The following is a 12,145-nucleotide window of genomic DNA, read 5'->3' on the forward strand; positions in this document are numbered from 1 at the left end:
TAGTAAGACGGAATATATGGAATGTAAGTTCAGTTTGAGAAGGAAAAACCCTAATATAGAGGTGAAAATTGGAGAAAATGTCCTACCAAAAGTCAAAAGTTTTAAGTATCTTGGGTGCATCATACAGGATAATAATGGAGAGATTGAACAAGATGTAAATCATAGGATCCAAGTAGGTTGGTCAAAATGGCGGAGTGCATCTGGTTTTATATGCGACAAAAAAGTGCCTTTAAAACTTAAAGGTAAATTCTATCGCACTACTATAAGACTGGCTATGCTTTATGGTACAGAATGTTGGGCGGCCAAATGGAAGCACGAATATAAGTTGAGTGTGATAGAGATGAAGATGTTGAGATAGATGAATGGTCATACGCGATTGGATAAAATAAGGAACGAAGATATAAGGGAGAGAGTTGGAGTAGCACCCATTGTAGAAAATATTGTTGAATCGCATCTCAGGTGGTAGGGACATGTGAGAAGAAGACCCACAGAACACTCAGTCAGGAGGGTGGATGAGAAGGAAGATGGACAAGGAGTGAAAGGCAGAGGAAAACCTAAGAAGACCATTCATGAGGTGGTCAAACAAAATCTACATGTAAACAGTCTCTCTGTAGACATGATACATGACATACACAATGACGTCGTTTGATTCATATAGCTGACTCCACATAGTGGGACAAAGCTTTGTTGTTGTTGTTGTATAAATGAATTATTTTGTATTTGATTTTTTATTCATAAAAATAATTATTTAAAAAAAAGCATGATAAAAATTTTTTATTATAAAAAAGTCATTTTTTTATTTTTTTCATAAATATTTAAATAATTTTTTAAAAAATTATAATTTAATTTAAAAAATTATACCAAATATTAATACTATCATTTTCAATAAATTAAAAATTAAAGCAAATTACTTATAGACGTATCCATCTTAGTCCCAAATGTGGTTACCAAACTTGGTATTCTAAGATAGAATTAGCGCTATTTTGGGCTTTCAGACCTTCCATCATTTTCTGCAGCAGAAATAGCACCTCATCACTGCATACAATTTTCAAAGACTAAAAAGAGTGTCATATCCAGTCTAAATTGTGATACAATAAAATAACTTAATTAACTATTCTTGAATAACATACCAAACCAATTTAATTTTTTAAACTAAAGTAATTGTTACATTCAAAGACTTGAGACTGTTTCCTAAAAATAACAATAATATTTTTCTTAGTTTTTACAATATCTCTCCGTCCAAAAAATAAAAAATTAATATATCGCAAATTAAAATTTTATTTAAGAAATTTGTCCTTAATTAATAAATTATTACATACACAACACTTACTTAAATGGGTTACTAAACTAATCAATAAATCAACCCAAATTAATAATAATAATAATAATAATAATAATAATATATTATAATATAAAAAATTTTAAATGTTCCTAAAACAACCAATATTTTAATAATTTTAATGGATGATATCGGTTATGAAAAATATATATAAAATATATTAATTAAAATTAATATTTAAAATTATTGAAATATTCAAAAAATTTTAAATAATATTTTTATAATATATATTTACTCAGCTTTTCTCATTTTGTAAGGTACGCATTCTTAACATAACATAAATGACAGATCTGACATTCCGTAATTCTCAAACTAGATTACTTGAAAATTCTTTGATATCTTCATTATTAATAATATTTTATTATTCCACATTGAGTGCTCCAATTACTATCTCAATTCCCATGCAAGTAAGTTAATTTTTTCTTTGCATTACTCTATATGAGTCTTATATATTAAGCACCTTTGTGCAATTCAACATGGCTTGAAATTCTCACAATAATCTTTTAGCCACGCTTATTACACATATCACACACTTCCACACACTAATTTGCACCCTATTCTACAGACCAATCTTCTCCCTCTTCCCCAACTTCCATAACTTACTCCATTACCAAGTACCTCCCTGATCGTGCCACGTGTCCATTAATGTGTCACTGATTGGAAAATCTCAATAGGGTCCCTCATATGTCAGAAACATACAATGCATGTAATATGATATCATATCTCATTATCTTTTATTTTGCACGTATGTGCTTTATTTGTACCTTCAACACTTTCTCTCTCAATAATGTTGAGTCTAACCGTCTAAGAAGAATTATATATAATCATTCAATTTTATTTATAATAGTTAAAATTATTTTAAAAATTAAAAATAGGTTAGTGTAATTAAATTTAAAGTTTTTATTGAAATGTTCTAAAAAAAATATACACAAGAAAAACTTTTATACATTTACTAATAGATAAAACCTTTACAATAATAATAATAACCATTTGATAAAAAAATATTTCTATATTCTTAAAACATATTTTATATAAGTTTGTATATTTAAATTTATCCACATTAAGACTACTATATTTGCCATATTATTATTATTATTATTATTATTATTATTAGGGTAAAATATACTTTTTATCCTTAAAATTTGACAAAAATTTTAAAAATACTCCTAAATTTTATTTTGTTTTAACTTTGTCCCGGAAGTTTTCGATTTGCATCAAACATATCCTAAACGGGTAAATTTTCAAAAAATTTAAGACTAATCTAATAATAATGCATGAAAATTATGCTTGATTTGCTTGTATTGAAGGTTGTTCTTATGAAATTTTTTTTGAACTGGCCTTAAAGTTTTTGAAAAATTAGCCGTCAAGAGTATATTTGATGCAAATCGAAAATTTTTGGGACAAAATTGAAACAAAATAAAACTTGGGAGTATTTTTGAAACTTTTGTCAAACTTGAGAGACAAAAAGTATACTTTACCCTTATTATTATTATTATTATTATATAAAAGGAGTAGTCATGAATGTATTGTTTTCTTTAATACCTACACACAGCACACTAACTTGCTCTTTCTTCTTCCTTTATAGATTTAAATAGACACTTTCAGAGGCATTAACATAGCTTAATTAATTAGTAGCAATGATGCATATTATTATTGGTTTAGAACTTCTTGTGTTCTTACCTTTTTCTTGTTCTCTCCAACCACCTAATTTGCTTCCAAATCCTTGCAATGAAACTTGTGGAAAACTCCATGTTCCTTTCCCATTCTTTGTCAACTCTTCTTGTGCCTCAATCTCAACTTCTTTCAACCTTTCTTGTTCAAACTCCTCTAACCTTTTCCTCAAAATTGATTCACAAAGTTACAAGGTTTTAGAGTTCTTCAATGATGGCTTGTTGGTGGACTTTCCAGGTAGGTATCTATATATACCATCTCAGTACTTTGAATAAATTTTAAGCACAAAATCGATCATTTACGTGAATATTTTTGTTTTCTTTGTTTTCTTTTTTTTTTATATTCTTTTTAAATTTTAGTAGATCTTTTAAAATTTGATATTGTTTTATTTGTATTAGTACAACATGATTTTTGCAGTGTTACGAACACTTTGTAATCCTTCGTACAACATAAAATTTGGCCGTAGTTTTATTAATAAAACATAATTTTTACCGTGTGTTATGAACACTCTGTAATCCTTCAGCAGGTGCGTCGTCGTCTTCGACTTGCCGAATGTACAATGACTTGAACTCATTTGGGAAAAGTTTTGAAGGAAAAGATGAAGATCAGTATGGAATCTCATTGGACAATGTTGTTGGACTCTATGACTGTGATGACTCCTCAGTATGCAAACCAGATTGTGAAACAATTGAGCTTCCAGGGTGTGATGGAAGTGGCAACAACCTTGGATGCTGTTATCCACTGAGTGATCATAGCATATGGCACAGTGGTGAAGGGTTCTCAGTGTTCTCTGAATTTGGATGCAGAGGGTTCTCAAGTTGGGCTGTTGTTAGAGGATCTAATTCAGGAAAACATGGGGTGAAGTTGGAATGGGGTGTTCCTTTGAAGAAGAATTCATCATCAATGGAGAAAGTTTGTGATTTGAATGCAGAAATGGTGAATGCTAGTTCAGTTCAAGGTGCAGTTAGGTGTGTTTGTCAAGATGGATTTATTGGTGATGGTTTTCTTAATGGATCAGGATGCTTGCAATGTCAGTATTTTTCTCATCCCTTTTACTATTATTATTTTTTTTATTAATACTGATGCAGCCATCTTAATTTACATAACAGAAGTGCTACAGTATTTAATTATGTAAAAGTACGTCAATAAAAATAATTATCTTTTATATTCACAAATGAACCGTCATCTAGAAGAACGCATATAATTAGACAACTAAATAACATATTTTATACCGTCATTACATTAAAAATAAAACTCATCTAATTATTAGAAGATGTTTTAAGAAAATTTCAAAATTTTCTATATCATTAGTATAACTATATATTTATTATCTTTGTGAAAATGTCACAATCAAAATGCTCAGAAATCCCAACATATGAACTTACCTCTTGAGTTTTGGTTTTTTTGCCATTACTTGCTTCAATGCACATAGAAAATCAAGTTAAAATGGTTGAACAACATAGAATCTTAGGCTTAGATGCATCAGCTGAATTAAGAGATTCACTCAATTTTCTGTTCATCTGATTCTTCATAAAAAGAGCAAATTAATTACTTCTTTCTTTCTCTATTCATATATATTGACTTTTTGCATTGCAGCTTGTATGAAGAATGGACAGGAAGCATATGGAGACAACTGTTACATCAAAAAACATGATCAAAGGAAAATGCTCATCATTGTAGGTAAGTGCCATGTCATTATAATTTTGATAATTTTTGTTTTCATGTCTCCTTATTTTTCTCTCAGTGTCCTGTGCTTGTAAATAATGCAGTCAAAACAACAGAGAAATTCTGTCTATTTCTAAACAAATTTGTATGTCATAATATATGTTCTGTTTTGTGACAGTTACCAAATGTGTCCACACTTTCCTTTGATTTTATGATGCAGGAATCTTGGGTCCATTTCTCATTGTTGCTTCATTGATTGCACTATTCTATCTTCTCAAAAAACCAGCAACAAAGCCAGGAATGTTTGACACAGAGCAGGCCTATTACCACAGCATTTCGTTCCGAAAACCGAATCGAACTCGCCTGTTCAGCCACCATGATCTAGACAAAGCCACCAAAGGTTTTGAAGAAGGACAGAAGCTTATGAGTGGACCAGCCGGGTCGATTTTCGCCGGAGTTCTCGGCGACGGATCCCACATAGCAGTTCAGAAGCTAAAATGTGAGAATGAGAAGGACATAATCCAAGTTGTGTCACAAATTGAGATTCTATCAAACATTGTGCATAGGAACATGGCTTGTGTTCTTGGATGTTGCATTGAATCTAGTTACACTCCTCTAGTGGTTTATGAGTACCCTGCTAATGGAACATTAGAGGAGCATTTGAATCATGAATTCAAAGGAAATAATGGAGTTGGTTTGGATTGGTATAGAAGATTGATCATAGCTACTGAAACAGCTTACATTCTTGCATTCTTGCACTATGAGAATTCCCCTCCAATTTTCCACAACAATCTGAAATCTAGCTGCATTTTCTTGGATGATGATCTCTCAGTCAAGATTGCAGGGTTCGGCCTACTCAATTCTAAATTCAAGTATGAATCTCATCAGTTTTGCAAGAATGATGTCTATGACATGGGATTGCTTCTACTTGAGATCATCTCAGGCTCAAACTCGACTCACCAGAAGTCTCCGCCTACGTCGGCTTTGGAGAAAATAAGGGATGGGAAGCTAGAAGAGATTGTTGATCCTCTCCTTTCGTACCACGAGATGGCGCAGCTCCGGCGAGATCAGGTGCAGATTGTGGCAGATCTTGCAACAAGGTGTGTGCTATTTGGTGGAGATGGAAAGATTGGAATGGTTGATGTTGTAAGAGAATTGGTGCACATAACAAAACAGAGTGGTGGTGATGCCAATTTGGATTTCTTGGAGGAAACATTCTCAAATTCAAGCCTTCTTCAAATGATTTCAATGTCTCCTGATTCTATCATTATTCATTGAAATCTCTTTCAAATTTTGTAACATAAAAATTGCATAACTATTGACTACCAAGCCCAAAAGTGTATGTGTGCTTTAGAAATCACCTATGGCTATTATCATTGTAAATTCTTAAGAAGGAAAATACTCAAGTGACGACATTTTTACATGAAGATGGCATTGTGAATCATTAGATGATTCGGTTAAATATATTCGATTAAACATATTAAATTGTCTAACAATTTATAATGAGAGTATCTATTTATTAAAAATTTACACAAGTGATTCTGAAAAGTGGTAGGTGAGTTATATCTGATTCCTATCAAATTAATGTATCTATCAATTGTTTTCTGCATTAACCTATAAGATATTACTTTTTGTTTTTTTTTTTCCTAATTTATTTAGGAAAAGAGATTATCTTTTTTCAAGTGTAATTAGATTTGCTCTTATAGAAATATATCAATAGATAAATAGAAGTTACAGTAAATATTTTCCATGATCTACATTCGAGTACTGACTTTTTTGTTTCTACTTCTAAGAATCTTGTTTGTTTTATGGGATACTCTTTAAAAATACTACTTTTAGACAATTTAAATAGAAAATTTAAACTAAATATATGTTTTTTTAAGTTTATTTATATAAAAACATTACTTTCATTCTCTTAATCAATATTTTTAGAGTACTTTTCAGCTGAATTCTTCATTAATTATGGGTTAAAATGTATATATCATCAAGTTTAATACTGTTAAACACAATCACAGTTAATACTTAATACTTAGATTGATATCTAAAGTTACACTCATATTTTAATTCAGCCTATAAAACTTTGATTTCTCAATTTGATTTTTCAAAGTAGCATTCATATTCACATTAGTTCCTGGTGTCTTGTTTTTGTTACAGAAGTCAAAATCGTTAGGTAACATTTGGTGAAGAAACAGAGACTAAGAGATAGAAATTGAAATAAATTTTAGTATTCTGTTTGGTGTAAAATAGGAGATAGAAATTAAAATAAGAATGAAACTCTAAGTTAATTTTCATAAAGGGTAAAATTGAAATTAATTAATTAAAACGAGGGTATTTTAGGTATAAAATGTTATTAAAGTTTCAGTCTCCATCTCTAAAAATTTTAGTCTCCTGTGTCTTCACTCTTTGGAGGTACTGAAATTTTAGAGACAGAGACAAAAATTTTAATACCAGTCTCTGAACCAACAAACGTAATATTGACTCTCAATCTCTCAATTTTTGTCTCAGTATCTCAAAACAAATGCTATCTAACAACATGCTGACTAGATTTCTTAATAATTATTTGAAGTAGCAATTAAAACTATTTTATTTTAATTTTTTCCTTACAAAGCATTTAAAATAATTCTAATTTTAATTTTAGTTAAGAATTTTAAAGGTTTCTTAAAAAATAAATTAAAGTACAAATTTTCAATTGCCATATTAGATAACTATTAAAAAATTTAGCGTGATAATGTTAATCTCTTTTAGCATGTCGTCAACAGTTTTATGACAAAAATAAAGAGTAACGCAAGTCATAAAAACCATGTTGAGAGATCAAATTAAATAAATTTAAACTTTAAAGATCAAATTATGCAAGTATAATTTCATGATTAATTTGAATATTAACTCATGGAGTGATTTTCATTTTTCGCCTGTTTCCTCGTTTTGCTTCTGATGCTGGCCTTGGTCCTCCTTCAGTCCTTGTATTTTTTTTTAATGGTTCCAGTTTTGGGCCTTTAAGGAGTTTCTGGTTATTAACAAAGAACAAAACCAGCTTTATTTTTTTTTGGTGACATAAAAAACCACCGTTATTTAATTCATATATATATATATATATATATATATATATATATATATATATAAAGCAATATTTAATGAAATTTTGTATAATTATTGTTATAAAGATGTTTTTCTTCCTAACTTGCTAAAAGATAATGATATTTTGAGCGTAAGTAGTAAATCTCTTTTAATAACACATGTATTAATCACTCATGTTTTTCCTCTCCCAAATTTTGACCTTACCTGCCAGGAAAAAATGTTATCAAAAGCCTTAAAATTTTATTTCACTTCTTAGAGAACTTCAATCGTTTTCTTTTTTTCTTTTTTTTTTTTTTACCAAAGATAAGAGATTCGAACCCGCAACCTCTTAAATAAATATGAGAAGACTATGCCATTTGAGCTATAACTCATTGGCGAGAACTTCAATCGTTAACAACCATAAGTTCATAACTTTGAATCATTATATATCAAACTAATCTATTTATAACATATAAAAATTGATATTAAATTTTTTACAATAAATTTAAGTCCTTTTTTTACTAATAATGTCAACAATTATAAGAATTTGACAAAAAATAAAAATCAATCAATTATCTTTTAATAAAATACTTTTAAAAAATTAAAAAAATTATTTATTATTATTCAACTAAAACATAAAATATTAATTAAATACAATAAACATATATTAAAATTTTCATAATAATAATAATTATAATACAAAATTTTAGTTATAAATATTTAAATAATATAATTTATATATGTTAAAACTTTTACTACTATTTGATCTATGTATACATACTTCATAAGATTTTTTTCACTATTGTTTGTTTTTTAATCTTTTATACCAATTATCAGAACTTCTTTAAATAAGTTTAAATTTGACCTATCTTATTAACTACATTTAAATATATCATAATTATACGGTTAATTTATAATTTTATATTATATTTTTTTAGTTTTTTCATTCTCATTTATTTATTTTTCTTTAATTATTTATAAATTAAAAAACACCGAATAAAAAGACAAAATACGGTAACTAAAGCAAATATAAAAATAAAAATAAGAGTTAATAGTCAAAATCGTCCCTAAAAGATACCTCGATCTACATATGAGTCTCCGAAAGATAAAGTTAATCAAAATTGTTCCCGAAAGATGACGGACATGACCACGTTAGTCCTTCTGTCATCTCGTCCGCTGAGCTGGCTAACGTTGGGTGACGTGTTCTATTAACTGCCCGCGTGGCACAGTAACAAAACAATGCTGTTTTGATTCAATGGCCTCCAGGACTTGATACGACCTCGTTTACTGTCCAGGTCTTGATACAATCAACCTTCTACCTTCCTCAACCTTCCCAAAGTCGCATAGACCCTTAACCACTATCCCGGTGCTATAGTTATCCACAACCTTACCAGTGGCACCATCTGTCACAAGCATTTCATCATACAGCTTCCTTGCAACCTCAACGTTCTTCCTTTTGACCAAACAATTCAGCAACGAATTAGAAGCGACAACACTGGAAAAACAACCATGCACTTTTCGCACTGTATAGAATAACCATAGGGCAGCATCAACCATCCCAGAATCTCCATAGGCTCGAATCAAAGAGTTCAAAGCCTCATGGGTAGGCTTCAAGTTCCCAACTTTCATGCTATTCAAAACCAGCTCGATCTCGAAGAACACTCTAAATCTTGTCAAGTGCTTAAGAAGAGAGGAATAAGCAAAGCCATCGAGGGAACAAGAAAAAGGTCTCGAGTTAGCCCAGTCGAAAAACTTCAAACCCAACTCGGGGTCGTGTATTCGATCTAGAACGAAATGGACAACGTCCGAAACTAGAACTTCAGATTCTGCAAAGCGAGACTCGAGGGAGTCCTGCCAATGGGCGTGGGTTGCTAGTATTCAAACAGCATCAATAACGAGATTGTGGATGTAGGGACTGAAGCGGGTCGGCGTAAAGGTGGTGGCTTTGGGGCGGTTACGGGGTTTGATTCAAGTGAGGATGGCCTTTGATATTGGATTTTGAGTGTTATGGTGCCAAGCATTTGTGAAAGACAAGCTCTCTTCTTGGAGCTGCATGCTTGAAAGACAAGCTCTTGTGTGCCAGATTTTTTTATCACAGTCTTCAACCTGCAGAAACATGCTTCCTTATGAGTCTTCCTCCTCATTCGCATTGAAGCACTGAAACCATTACTATCGTGCGACCGAAGAGACACACCACCACTACGACCTCTATCCTCCCAGCGACCCAACAATTGCAAGATCTACCCAACTATGTGGCCATATGATTGTAGACTGCGACTTATTTATCATCGAATTTAGGATTATGGTTCATCATCTAAGGGACTGATTTGATTTTTTTTAACCTACTTACCTTGTCAGCAATCCCAGCGTACACGTAGGCGTCATCCACCCAGGCAGTTAACGGAACACGTCACCCAATGTTAGCCAGCTCAGCGGACGAGATGACAGAAGGACTAACGTGGTCATGTCCGTCATCTTTCGAAGACAATTTTGATTAACTTTATCTTTCGAAGACTCATATGGAGATCAAAGTATCTTTCAGAGACAATTTTAAATATTAACTCATAAAAATAACAAATAAAAATATAACATCGTATAACTCTAATATAAAAAATTTATATTTTTTTAAATAAATAAAATTCAAATTCTTAAAACAATAAACTAATTTTCAATTTGCATTATATTTTATATATAATGATATACAAATTATCAAATAAATATTTTATAAAATATTTTTAATATAAAACACTTTAAATTTAACATTAATTTCATATTATCTAATTAATTTTTACATAATATAACACTTATTAAAATATATCATCCATCGTGTGAGTGTGACTCTAATTTGCTATTAATTAAAGTGCTATGATTGCAAAGAGTTATTTTAAGCTATTTTAAGTTATTTTCTATGCAAAATAATTTTAAAAAAAGGTTTAAAAAATGTTAAAAGTATTATAAAAGTTTGTAATATTCTAATAATTTAGATAAATACTGGTTATAACTATATTTTTTAATTTCTAAATTATTATTAATTAGGTAGAGTATTTCTTTAATGTCCCAAGTTATTAGGACATTACAAATTTTTATAGTACTCCTAACATCTTTTAAGTCATTTTTTAAAATTATTTTGTATAGAATAAAATATTTTTTGTGGTATAATTTAAATAAATTTATTAAAAAAAATTTCATGAACTATTAAAAATGGGCAAAAGAGTATTGTATGAAATTCGAATTGATAGCTCATTAATATTTTAAAGAAGTCTAGTAATTAAATATTTTGTGAGTTTTTTTTAATGCATGAAATAAAATATATATTTTTTAATTTTTAAATTATTAATTTTTTTAATCAATTATTAATTTTTTAATAAAAGAATGGACAGAATTAAATCATGAGTAATTCGAATTGGCCAAATAAATATTTTATAAAATATTTTTAATATAAAACACTTTAAATTTAACATGAATTTCATATTATCTAATTAATTTTTACATAATATAACACTTATTAAACTATATCATCTATCGTGTGAGTGTGTCTCTAATTTGCTATTAATTAAAGTGCTATGGTTACAAAGAGTGATTTGTAGTAGCCACTTCTTTTTTTTTTTTTTTTCCTTTTTTTTTTGGGAAGATTGAATTGTTATATTGTTGTTTTGGTAGATAGCCATGTGCAATGTGCTTGGTTTGAATTATTTGGTGAAAGGATTAAGTAAACGAAAGTTTGTTCTTTCTTTCTTGTTTTTTTTTTTTCCCTTTTTTTTTTAAATCAAACACAACGTGCAAGCAATGAATGTATCAAGTGAAGAAAGGGGGCATTGGAGGATCTGTGACCTGTTATACGCCCAATACCTTTTGAGACAAATAAAGGGTCCATAAAATATAAATATATATATTTTATATCATTTTTCTTTTTATATTAAAATTAGAATTTGATTTTAATACAATATTAATATAAAATAATTTTATCCGTACATCTAATTACATAAAATTATGCTAACAAAAATAATAATTTTTTACGTTGATTACGTAAATAATTATTTTAAAAAAGTATATTAAAATTAACTGATAAAAAATAAGGAAAGATAAAAACAATTATTTTTTATAGTATACAAATTTGTTCAAGAAAAATAGCGACAGCATTTGTGACCTCTAAATGAATATGAAAAAATTATATCATTTTAGTTATAATTCGTTGGCCAGCATCATTTTATTTTGGTATATATGTTGAAGGGAAAATGTATGGTATTGGTATCATGATCATGATGACTCATTATGAGTTGTATGGATACTAAAAAGTGATCTATATGTACATATTAGAACTTAGAAGTTGTTAAGATACATTTGACTAATAAGGATCTAAGGTTACAAAACTCTAATCACTGATGGCTTTTATGGGTTAAGGAATTTTTTATTTTT

General features: G+C 29.3%; 1 protein-coding gene across 1 annotated transcript; it reads left to right on the forward strand.

Moving 5' to 3' along the window:
• The first annotated feature begins 2,976 nt into the window (after window positions 1-2,976).
• LOC130962452 (probably inactive receptor-like protein kinase At2g46850) lies at window positions 2,977-6,081 on the forward strand. Its single transcript, XM_057888663.1, has 4 exons — window positions 2,977-3,247; window positions 3,537-4,040; window positions 4,607-4,690; window positions 4,896-6,081. The coding sequence occupies exons 1-4, from the start codon at window positions 2,977-2,979 to the stop codon at window positions 5,951-5,953; spliced, it is 1,917 nt and encodes a 638-aa protein (XP_057744646.1). The 3' UTR covers window positions 5,954-6,081.
• Window positions 6,082-12,145: the final 6,064 nt, after the last annotated feature.

This window comes from Arachis stenosperma, chromosome 2, assembly GCF_014773155.1.
Source record: "Arachis stenosperma cultivar V10309 chromosome 2, arast.V10309.gnm1.PFL2, whole genome shotgun sequence".
Classification (NCBI taxonomy): Eukaryota; Viridiplantae; Streptophyta; class Magnoliopsida; order Fabales; family Fabaceae; genus Arachis; species Arachis stenosperma.